Below are 12,939 nucleotides of genomic sequence, written 5' to 3' on the forward strand. Positions count from 1 at the left end.
GTTTATCAGTTGTGCCACCAAGTCGACTGGTTGAAATTTTATTGATCACTCATGCCCCCAGATCGACTAGTTAATTATTTTCTTATCAGCTACACTCTCAACTCGACTGCATGAATTTTGTTGATCAACCTTGCCCCCAGATCAACTAGTTGAATTTTGTTGATGATTCGCATCCCAACATTGCTAGTTGAATTTTGTTTATTAGTCGCACCCCCAGCTTGACTGGTTGAATTGTAGCTGATTAGTCGCGTCCCCAACTCGATTGGCTGATTTTTGTTGATCAATTGTGTTCCTAGGTCGACTAGTTGATTTTTTTGATGATTCGCATCCCAACATTTCTAGTTGAATTTTGTTGATTAGTCGCACCCACAACTTGACTGGTTGAATTTTAGCTGATCAGTTGTGCCTCCAACTCGACTGCTTGATTTTTTTGTTGATCAATTGTGTCCCTAGGTCGACTTGTTGAATTTTCCTAATCAATCGCGCCCCAACTTGGCTAGTTGAATTTTGCTGATTAGTCGTGTGCTCAACTTGACTAGTTGAATTTTGATGATAAGACACGCTCCCATATTAGCTGGTGATTTTATTACCTAATTGGTGAACTTGTAAGATATTTTAAATCAAGGCAAGCGATAAGGAAGAACAAGGCCTTAAATCAATTATGCACAACTACATATTATAGACCCTAGTCAGTGTTTTGTTATCCTGTGAATCTTAACTATTATTGTATAATCTTTAAAGTTTATATTTTCCGTAACTGATTTCAAGTACCACTAGTAGATATCCATTTATTTTTAGCTAAGATTTTGAGTAGTTTTATTGAATCTCTTTGTTAATAATTAATATGTTACATAACCGAATTAGATAATTTACATTCCCTATTAATAGGGGATCATACCAACTACTGATACATAACCCTCAACTTCAAGCTGGATAGATGAGGCGAAGAGGTTTATCTAGCGAAAAGCCAAAAAAAAAATTACGATGTAAGTTGTGTCTAATCGGTTTATGCCCTTGTTCTTCCTTTTCATTTTGCCCCGATTTAAATTACCTTACAAGTTTATGAATAAAGTAATAAAATCACTTGTCAAGTTAGGGGCACAGTTGATCAGCAAAAAATAATAAGTCAATATGAGGATGCGACTAATCAACAAAAATCCAACCATTGATCTGAGGGTGTGTTGATCAACATAAATTCGACTAATCATCCTGGGAGTGCGACTTGTCAACAAAAATTCAACCACCCAACCTAAGGGCACGATTCATCAGCAAAATTCAACAAATCGAGTTGGGATTTGTTTTAATTTGTTTTCTTCTACATAATAATTGTATAATTTATATGCTTGAAACTAGTTAGATATATTTCATATGCCTTAGTGTAGTGTTGTTTTGTCTTTTTAATAAAATTCTTTTTTACTTTGAAAAAGCATGTACATGTCCTTGTATTTATCTCCTCATGGTTGTGTATGCGTATACCTCCAATCAACAAAGGTAATTAAATTGCAGGCCCTAAGATATATAAAGATGAAGCATGCAACCCCGTGGGTGTAATTTTCATTAAATGACGCACATGAATATACATTATGGATCTGTTGTTAGCGAAAAAAGTTAAGGTGAAAATAGAAAACCCTTTGAAAATGATGAAACAAAGCAGAGAGGAGGCAAGAAAGACAATACTCCTTCTACTTTTAAATCCAAACTATTAATGTCGTCCATTATAACATAAATCAATTCACTTCACCCGCCAAGGTCATGCATGCATTAGTTTATCTTGTAATTCCTTAAATTTGTTAGCATCAAATATAAGATTCATCATAGGTGAGTTCAGAGGCTAGAGTAACATGCGCCTTTCTACCACCACCCTTGTACCTCTTCTTTCGACTTCTATTACCCCCACCACAAGTTATCGAAAACTCACACCCCATTGCTGTCCCAAAACACGAAAATAGCCCTCCATTCGCACCACTCCGTCGTTGGTTCTGCCCTTTCCCCTTTGGAACATTATGCTTCCCTGTCTTCTCATTCTGTCCTAGATGATCATAAACCGCCACCCCACCACGCTCCATCGATCGCCACTGATCAATCTTCGTATTCAGTTCTTCCGGCCCCTTCTCCTTCCCCGGCCACCCTTCAAAAACCAAGTTCCCTGTCTTCTGCGGTGCCATCATCGGAAACGGGTACAACCCCTTAGCTATTGCCGTCGCCACAACTGATGGTGAGGGCCCCACATCTGAACACAACGACCCATTCAAGTTCATAATCATCCCTTTCTTCGTTGTCGGCATCCCAAGCTCAGAACCTTGACAATCTTCGTTATCTTCGTAACCCTTCGGATAATTTTTGTACGTGTAGTCGTTTATGGTGGAGTCGTTCTTCTCGCTCGCGGAGCGCTGTAGCGTTAAGAGCTTGCACTTGGCACTGTTAAATTCGTTCGACGGCGTTTGGTTCGGCATTGGTTTCTGTTTCTTAGGGTCAGCGTCCCAATCCCCAACGGTGGAGGATCCGAGCTCTGAATACATCGGCATGCTCCTCCGCGTGGGGTCAACGAGGTTGACTCCAATGTTGAGAATCCCTTGGGGATGACCCGAGGGGCGACGAACTTGCAATGCGATGAAGCGAATCTTGGATGTACGATTAATGGAACGTGGCAAGAGGTTGGAGAGTAGAACACCAACGGTGCCGACGAGAATGTCGCGTAGCCATGTGGAGGCGTAGATTTCGATCATGACAACGGAGTCGTCAGCATAGAGGAAGTCTTCATCGATACGAAACACGAATTTCTCATTCCATGTGGGGTTGTTGTGGCCATCAGGGTGTATTTGGGTTGTGAGTTTGCGTTCAGGGTCAAGCCATGCAACTGCATAGGCTTTGATGGATTTGGAAACAGGTGCAAGGTCTTGTGCAGATATAATGTTGACTTCCAGAAGCTGGAATGGGGAACCTAACATAGACATTGTTCTTGTGTTGGGAAATGAAAACAATAGTCGTGAAGGCGTGACGGTTGATGGTGGGGGAGTTAGTTCTCCCCTCACCTCAACGTCAGATCAAACCTCGGTTCTTTCTCTTTGATGATGAACAAAAGATGACTTTGATTCCTTGAATTGGAATGGAAAGCATAAGACCTCTATTAAGCATTTATATGTGGAAGGTGACCAAGTCCCAGGATTCTGTCTGTTGAGACACATTCGTTGTAAGCACTTGACAAGAGTTGTGTTTCTACCAAGAATAAAATGTACAAAATATATGGGTTGGGAAAACTAATAATGAGGCAAACCCTTTAGGTTTATTTACCTGTATAATATCTATAATTATTCTTTATATTATTATTAATAATAATATTCTATTTTAAGATACTCCATTCATTATATTTTATATGTTTTTCAACACAAAATGTTCTTCTTTATCTTTCTTTTCAAAATTTCAATAAATATTTATCATATTTATCCTATTATACCTTTATCTATTTTAATTTTTTTTTAAATAATTTACATATATGTTTACTGTGTTAGAGGAAGAGAGAGGATATTATGTGTGAAATACAATAAAAAAATCACACAACTACTATACATAAAGAGATTTTCCTCTTTAACTACTCTCAATTTTTTTACTATTTTATCCTTATATTAATATTTAATTTTATTATTGTATTATGAGCATCGCGTCATTTTCTATTTTTTCTAAAACATATTAAAACAGTTATCAAAAACAATTTTGAATGTAGAGCGGTTTTTTTTTTAATTTAATTTTCTGAAATATATCTCAATTTCTTCAATTTTTCACGGACGGTTGTTGTTTTCCAATTTGAATTTTTGAATTTTTGGGATTTTATCACCGTTTTTTCTCTCTTCGTCCTTTCTCACTTTATATCTACTTCCTCAAATATCTTGAAACCCAATAACATGTCTCACATGCTCTCTCTGTCTCTCATGCTCTTTGTGTCTCTCAGCTTAGTGCACTTAATCACGATTATATATTTATTGTAATTTTAATTTATTTTATCTACACTTTAAAAGAGTTAATACTTGTACAGGTAGGTACCAATTTACATGTGAGGATCCAAATGAATTTTCTTTGGGGGTGGGGGTGTAACGGGAGAAAGATCGTGTGGGTTTCCTGGAATAAGGTTTGCAAGTCTCGTGAGGCCGAAGGTCTCAGGATTCTAGACTTAAAGGCGTTCAACACGACGTTATTAGGAAAATGGATTGGCATTTGGGGATGGATAAGGGGGGTTCGTGGAAGGAGGTTTTGGATTCTAAATATGGTGGCTGAAGAATTTTTCGAGAAGGTTCAAATAATAGTAAGGTTTCTCTCTGGTAGAAAGAATTATAAGAGATGTGGAGTTTGGAGGGTTAGGGGAGGAGTTTTGAAGACGCTATCACGTGGAAGATTGGCAATGGAGAGGGAATTTCTTTTTTGTGTGGATAATTGGGCAGGGTGTGGGGTGTTAAAGAATGTTTACCCAAGACTCTTCTCCCTGAGCTCTCTCAAAGACGCTAAGGTGTCAAAGCTTGGGGTTTGGAGTAATGGTGTTTGGGAATGGAAGGTAGCTTGGAGAAGGAGGCTCTTCGATTGGGAAAAGTCTTTGGAGAACCTTTTTGTCCAGGCTTTTCAAGAGCGATGTCCTATTTTGGAAGAGAAGATAGGTGGGTTTGGAAGGATGGGGAGTTCCCAAAGTATACGGTTACTTCGGCTTATAATTGTTTAAGAAGGTCTGTTGAAGAAGAGAATATATCAGTCTACAACAAATTTTGGAGGTCTAAAGCCTCTCTGTTGGCGTTTGTCTATGCTTGGAGGGTGTTGGAAAATAAGATTGCCACTAGGGTCAATTTAGAAAAGCGGGGGATCACGGTTGAAAGTCTCTTGTTTTGTTTTTGTGGGGTGGAGGAGGAGTCTTGTCACCACTTGTTTTTTGAGTGTAGAATAGTTTGGAAAATATGGAGTCAGTGTTTTGCTTGGCTTGAAGTGTCGTTTGTGTCTCATAACGAACTAATTCTAAACTTTCATCAGTTTAGGATGTGGAACGCTTCAGCCACGGTGAATGAAGTTTGAGGAACGATCTGGATTACAGTAGTTAGCGAGATTTGGAAGCACAAGAACAACGTTATTTTCAATGGGAGAGTGGTCTATAATGTGGAAATGTTTGTCGTGGTTCAGTTAAAGGTATGGTCATGGCTAATTTCCAAGTTGAATTCTACTTTGTCCTCTTATTATGATTGGTGTCTCGACCATTTGGTTTGCATGAGGATGGTTTGATCTTTCAGTCTTGATGGGTAGTTTTTGTGGGTGGTGCCTGAGGTTGAGATTTTTTTTCTCAGATATCACTATTTCCACTTTTATTTCCTCATTTAGTAGTAACATTTTGTTTTTATTTTCCTATCTAACACTCTTTTGTTTTTATTTCTCTATCTAGCACCATTTCAAAAGTAAAAAAATTAAAAATTAAAAAGAATTGAGAAATTTTATTTATTTCTGTTTTTCTTTCTATTTTAATTGTTGTTTTTTTTTTTTCTATATTTATTTATTTTTGTATTTTTTTCTTCTCATTTTTAAGCATCAAGTGTAGCATTTGCATTAGTTTTTTTAGTGAATTTAAATATTTATAAAATTAAAATAAAATAAAATTTGAAAATTAAAAATTAAATATATAAAAATTTATGTAGAAATATCAATACAAAGAGAATGAATTAAAATATTGTATTGGTATTTTGATGTAAGTAAATATTATGGATAAAATAAATGTAAAATTGTAACATTATTTTGCTTTTTTGTATTTTTATAGTAAATTTAAATTGTGGAGAATAAATTATAATACATTTGTAAATATAATCGTCCATTACAACATAAATCAATTTACTTCACCCGCGACAAGGTCATGCATGCATTAGTTTATCTTGTAATTCCTTAAATTTGTTAGCATCAAATATAAGATTCATCGTAGGTGAGTTCAGACGCTAGACTAACATGAGCCTTTCTACCACCACCCTCATACCTCTTCTTTCGACTTCTATTACCCCCACCACAAGTTATCGAAAACTCACACCCCATCGCTGTCCCAAAACACGAAAATAGTCCTCCATTCGCACCACCCCGTCGTTGGTTCTGCCCTTTCCCCTTCAGAACATTATGCTTTCCCGTTTTCTCATTTTGTCCTAGATGATCATAAACCGCCACCCCACCACGCTCCATCGATCGCCACCGATCAATCTTCGTATTCAACTCTTCCGGACCCTTCTCCTTACCCGGCCACCCTTCAAAAACCAAGTTCCCTGTCTTCCGCGGTGCCATCATCGGAAATGGGTACAACCCCTTAGCTATTGCCGTCGCCACAACTGATGGCGAGGGCCCCACATCCGAACACAACGACCCATTCAAGTTCATCACCATCCCTTTCTTCGTTGTCGGCATCCCAAGCTCAGAACCCTGACAATCTTCATTATCTTCGTAACCCTTCGGGTAATTGTTGTATGTGTAGTCGTTTATGGTGGAGTCGTTCTTCTCGCTCGCGGAGCGCTGTAGCGTTAAGAGCTTGCAATTGGCACTGTTGAATTCGTTCGACGGCGTTTGGTTCGACATTGGTTTCTGTTTCTTAGGGTCCGCGTCCCAATCCCCGACGGTGGAGGATCCGAGCTCTGAATACATCGGCATGCTCCTCCGCGTGGGGTCAACGAGGTTGACTCCAATGTTGAGAATCCCTTGGGGATGACCCGAGGGGCGACGAACTTGCAATGCGATGAAGCGAATCTTGGATGTACGATTAATGGAACGTGGCAAGAGGTTGGAGAGTAGAACACCAACGGTGCCGACGAGAATGTCGCGTAGCCATGTGGAGGCGTAGATTTCGATCATGACAACGGAGTCGTCAGCATAGAGAAAGTCTTCATCGATACGAAACACGAATTTCTCATTCCATGTGGGGTTGTTGTGGCCATCAGGGTCTATTTGGGTTGTGAGTTTGCGTTCAGGGTCAAGCCATGCAACTGCATAGGCTTTGATGGATTTGGAAACAGGTGCAAGGTCTTGTGCAGATATAATGTTGACTTCCAGAAGCTGGAATGGGGAACCTAACATAGACATTGTTCTTGTGCTGGGGAATGAAAACAATAGTTGTGAAGGCGTGACGGTTGATGGTGGGGGAGTTAGTTCTCCCCTCACCTCAACGTCAGATCAAACCCCGGTTCTTTCTCTTCAATGATGAACAAAAGATGACTTTGATTCCTTGAATTGGATGGGAAAGTATGAAAACTCTATTAAGCATTTATATGTGGAAGGTGACCAAGTCCCAGGATTATGTCTGTTGAGACACATTCGTTGTAAGCACTTGACAAGAGTTGTGTTTCTACCAACAATAGAATGTACAAAATATATGGGCTGGGGAAACTAATAATGAGGCAAACCCTTTAGGTTTAATTACCTGTGTAATATCTATAATTATTCTTTATCTATCTTTCTTTTCAAAATTTAAATAAATGTTTATCATATTTATCCTATTATACCTTTATCTGTTTGTAAATTTTTTAAATAATTTACATATATGTTTACTGTGTTAGAGGAAGAGAGAGGATATTAGGTGTGAAATACAATAAAAAATCATACAACTACTTTATCTATATCTATATATAAAAAGATTTCTCTCTTTAATTACTCTCAATTTTTTTCTTATTTTATTCTTATATTAATATTTAATTTTATTATTGTATTATGAGCATTGCGTCATTTCTTGTTTTTTATAAAACATATTAAAACGGTTATCAAAAGCAGTTTTGAATGTAGAACATTTTTTTTTAATTCAATTTTCTCAAATATATCTTCATTTTTTCAATTTTTCACAGACAGTTGTTGCTTTCTAATTTGAATTTTAGAATTTTATCACTGTTTTTTCTCTCTTTGTCATTTCTCACTTTATCTCTGCTTTCTCAAATCTCTTGAAACTCAATAAAATGACTCTCTCTATCTCTCATGATCTTTGTGACTCTCATCTTAGTGCACTTAATCATGATTATATATTTATTGCAATTTTAATTTATTTTATCTACACTTTAAAAGAGTTAATACTTGTACAGGTAGGTACCAAATTACATGTGGAATCCAAAGGAATTTTCTTTAGGGGCGGGGGTGTGACGGGAGAAAGATTGTTTGGGTTTCATGAAATAAGGTTTGCAAGTCTCGTGAGGTCGGGGTCTCGGGATTCTAGACTTAAAGGCGTTCAACACGATGTTATTAGGGAAATGGATTTGGCGTTTGGGGATGGATAAGGGGGATTTGTGGAAGGAGGTTTTGGATTCTAAATATGGTGGCAGGAGAAGTTTTTGAGAAGGTTCAAATAATAGTAGGGTTTCTCTCTAGTGGAAAGACTTAAAGGAGGTGTGAAGTTTGGAGGGTTAGGGGAGGAGTTTTGAAGACGTTATCACGTGAAAGATTGGCAATGGAGAGGGAATTTCTTTTTGTGTGGATAATTGGGCAGGGTGTGGGGCGTTAAAGTGTGTTTACCCAAGACTCTTCTCTCTGAGCTCTCTCAAAGACGCTAAGGTGTCAAAGCTTGGGGTTTGGAGTAACGGTGTTTGGAAATGGAAGGTAGCTTGGAGACGGAGGCTCTGCGATTGGGAAAAGTCTTTGGAGAACCTTTTTGTCCAGGTTTTTCAAGAGCGATGTCCTATTTTTGAAGAGGAAGATAGGTGGGTTTGGAAAGAGTATACGGTTAATTCGACTTATAATGTTTGTATTTTTTTTGTTTGTTAAAAAGATATTAAAATAAGTAATAGTAAAAATTAAATAAAATTGTTTAGATATTTTATAAAAACAAATATTAACTAAATGGTTTAAAAAATTATAAATAAAAATTAAGTTATTCATTAGTGATATTGATGATATGTATGTAATAAAAAAATGAAGTGAATAAATTTATTATTAGATTTAATAAAAAAACAAATGTATAAGTTATAATTTTAAAATAAAAATTAAGAAAAAATTATATTTAAATTGAAATATTATGTAAATAACAAGTTATATATAAATACATGTCATAAATTATAATAATAAATATTATATAATCATATTTAATTATAAATAAATATAAAAAATTATAAAGAGAAATGAAGTATGTGATGAACACTAAAGTAAAATAATTTTTAAAAAGGAATTAATAAATTAAAAAGAATTGATAATTTTAACTTTGGATGTCTTACAAAAAAAATTGGTTGTAAAAAAATATTTTTTAATATTTAAAATAATTAAAAATATAATTATTGAAGAAAGAAATGAGTTTTTATAAAAAAAAATAATAAGGACGTGTCCAACATTACTCTAAAGCTTCCACTTATCGTTATTAATTATGTTTCATTTCGTACAAAATATTTAATGTATTGAAGAAAATATTTTAAATGAATGACCATCTCTAATTTATTTTCCTTTTTGTATTCAACATATACTACATCATTTATACAATTAACAACAATTCACAACTAATAAACATGAAAACATTTAAAAGCAATTCACATTTATGTTATTTAAATCTCACATATTGTTTTTTTTAACCTTTAACTAATATATAAAAAAAAATTATTCTCACCACATATTTCATTCTTTATAAATTTTTTTATATTTATTTGTAATTAAATATGATTATATAATATTTATTGTTATAATTTATGACATATATTTATATATAACTCATTATTTACATAATCTTTCAATTTAAATATAAATTTTTTCTTAATTTTTATTTTAAAATTATAATTTATACATTTAATTATTTTTTTATAAAAGTTTTCATGTTAGGCATCACTATGCAACTTGACATCTCAGCAAGGCTGACACCTCAAGTAACAACAATCATCTGCCATTACATGAAAAAAGTATTATTAAAAAAAAGAAAAAGAAAGAAAATACAAAAATATGGGGGGACTAGACAAAAATCCACATGTTAACAAAAACGATACATAGGTAGACTATACCTATTCATAAAGAATTCTAAGAACAGACTAGATGGAAGTCTATTATACCAATGAAATGATTATCTATGAATGAACCCTAAATTAGCCAACTTATCAGCACATGCATTCCCCTCCCAAAAAATATGAGTAACTCTAAACCTGATTGTCCCATAGTAAGTAAGACAAGAATTCCATCGATTACGAAGCATCCACGGAACATTAGTCCTAGCAGTAAACGCAACACAAACCAAGACCGAATCACATTCAAGCCAAACATTAGTAAGTCCCATCTTTTGAGCTTCCTCCAAAGCATGTATAACTCCATAAAACTCTGCAACCAAAACAGTCTGAACTTCAAGAAATCTTGAAAAAGCACCAATAAATTCTCCCATACTCCCACGAAAAATACCTCCACAAGTAGCAAGAGCAGGATACCCCCTAGCAGCCCCATCCGTGTTAATTTTAACCCAACCTGGTGAAGGAAATTCCCATCTAACAGGAAGAGGACGAAGAACTTTCCCACTACGAGTCTTAATACCAAAAAACTTAATCACGTTGAAATCCAACATATCATTATTCATTGAAGCTTTAGACGAATTTCCCACTAGACAAGTTAAATCTTTAATTACCGAAATAGCCTTAGAAACTTCAATCTTATCCTGAAATCTAGCATAATTCCTCATACGCCATATCATCCATATAGAAAAGGTTGTCACAACAAGCTTAATCAATTTAACCAAAGGACTACCATCACTCTTAATAAAAGAAAGAAGATCATCCTTATTAGAGAAATTGAGAAGTAAGAAAAATCTGTCGAACTCAACTCCAAATATGTATTGCAGTAGAACATTCAAAAAATAGATGTTGAATAGATTCTTCATGCTTTTCACAAAGCGTACACATAGAACATATATGCAAACCCTTATTCTGAATATGTTGATCCGTAGGAAGTCGCCCACGAAAATTTTTCCAGAGTACTAGAATTTTGGAAGGCGGAATAGATGAAGACCAAATGAACTTACCCCAATAACATGGAACTCCTGGTTCCAAGAAAAAAGTCCTAGTCGATTTAAGAGTGAAACGACCAGACTCATCTAGAGTCCAATTAGGAATATCTTTTTCCTCTCTAACCATGATATGATTAAAAAACTACGGCATTTGCTGTAAAGATAAGGGAATATTCCAATCATAACCTGACCAAAATTGAGAGACTGTATCTGGAATGCTAGCCCCATCAGATAACCCTGCAATATTTGTTAAAGAAGTAGTAGAACACCATTTATCATTCCAGAAATTAATAAAAGAACCTGTACCAACAGTCCAAGAAGTATAATCAAGTATGATAAAATAAAATTGCTTAATTCCAAGCCAAAGAGAGGAGGATCTATAAACCATTCTAAACTCGTATTTTGATTTAAGAACTCTGGCTTTCAAGAGTAAAGACCAAGGTTTGTTGCTATAAGCAAAGTTCCAAGCAAGCTTAAGAAGATATGCATTATTTTCATAATGAAGATTAATAATATTCAAGCCTCCATCCTCAAGAGGTGAACAAATTTTCGCCCAATTAACGGTAGCGATACCTTTTTTCATAATATCACCAGTCCAAATAAAATTCTGACACCACTGCTTAACTTGCTTAATAAGTGAAACAGACCATTTATACATATTAAAACTATAAGCTAGAAATCCAGTAATCACTGTATTGACCAGCTGGATCCGACCCATCATGCTAAGAGATTGACCTTTCCAAGATGCTAGCTTCAATTTGACTTTATCAGCCAAAGGTTGAAGAAATCGACACTTTGGAGCACCAACAAAGATAGGCACTCCTAAATAATTGAAAGGCAAACAACCATGACTACAAGAAAGAATATTTTGAATTTTGGTGACAAATTTTGGAGAATTATCCATGGTGAAGAAACTACTTTTAGAGTTATTAATATATTGACCAAAAAAATCACCATATGTTTTAAGAAAAGTACTCAAATTTCGAAGAGACTTAATATCCCCCTACAAAAAATAAAAATGTCATCAACATACAAAATATGAGAGGGAGTGAGATAACCTTTCGGACTAGCCATATTTAAAATCTTCTTATCATTCATAAGCTTAGAGATACCTCTACTAAGAACTTCCTCTGCAAGACAGAAAAGTAAAGGAGACAATGGATCACCTTGTCTTACACCTCGACTGCAGGGAAAGAAACCCACCAAACTACCACTTATTCTGATAGAAAGCATAGCTGAAAGAGGAATTGTACTAATCCAACTGACAAACGAGGGGTGAAAACCAAAGCGTTTCAAAACTAATAATAAGAACTTCCAACCAACTCAGAGTGTCAAAAGCTTTATGAATATCAACTTTGTAAGCCACATTACCTCCTCTAACCTTTTTAAAAAACATGTTAATAGCTTCAGAAACAATACCAATTAATTTTTATTAAACCTAATAATAAACTTATTCACTTAACTTTTTGTTGTTATTAGTATACATATAATGAATAACTTATTTTTTAATTATAATTTTTTAACCATTTATTTAATTTTTATATAAAATATCCAAATAATTTTATTTAATATTTATTATTACTTATTTTAATATCATTTTAACAAACAAAAAATATCAACATTTAATTTGGTACCAACATTATAATTTTATATTTTTTTCATCCGAATTTTATTATAAAAATATATTTACAAATGTATTATAATTTATTCTTCACAATTCAAATTTACTATAAAAATAAAATAAAAAAGAAAAATAATGTTATAATTTTACATTTATTTTATCCATAATATTTACTTACATCAAAATATCAATAAAATATTTTATTTCATTCTCTTTGTATATTTCTTCATAATTTTTTATATATTTAATTTTTAATTCAAATTTCAAATTTTCTTTTATTTCAATTTTATAAATATTTAAATTCACTAAACCCTAATTTTTTGGAGGTCAAAGTTTTCTTTCTGTATAAGATAGCTTCTTTTGCTCTCAAACACATAAATAA

At 34.3% G+C, this 12,939-nt stretch overlaps 2 protein-coding genes across 2 annotated transcripts; both read right to left on the reverse strand.

The window, feature by feature from the left end:
- Window positions 1–1,796: 1,796 nt before the first annotated feature.
- LOC137833483 (uncharacterized) lies at window positions 1,797–2,954 on the reverse strand. Its single transcript, XM_068641831.1, has one exon. The coding sequence runs from the start codon at window positions 2,952–2,954 to the stop codon at window positions 1,797–1,799; it is 1,158 nt and encodes a 385-aa protein (XP_068497932.1).
- Window positions 2,955–5,916: 2,962 nt separating this feature from the next.
- On the reverse strand, window positions 5,917–7,074 carry LOC137833492 (uncharacterized). Its single transcript, XM_068641838.1, has one exon. The coding sequence runs from the start codon at window positions 7,072–7,074 to the stop codon at window positions 5,917–5,919; it is 1,158 nt and encodes a 385-aa protein (XP_068497939.1).
- Between the last annotated feature and the right edge of the window lie 5,865 nt (window positions 7,075–12,939).

Source organism: Phaseolus vulgaris, chromosome 11 (assembly GCF_000499845.2).
Source record: "Phaseolus vulgaris cultivar G19833 chromosome 11, P. vulgaris v2.0, whole genome shotgun sequence".
NCBI lineage: Eukaryota > Viridiplantae > Streptophyta > Magnoliopsida > Fabales > Fabaceae > Phaseolus > Phaseolus vulgaris.

Coding starts and splice junctions, on each gene's coding strand:
- LOC137833483 (XM_068641831.1), bottom strand. CDS start 2,954: ATGTCTATGTTAGGTTCCCCATTCCAGCTTCTGGAAGTCAACATTATA.
- LOC137833492 (XM_068641838.1), bottom strand. CDS start 7,074: ATGTCTATGTTAGGTTCCCCATTCCAGCTTCTGGAAGTCAACATTATA.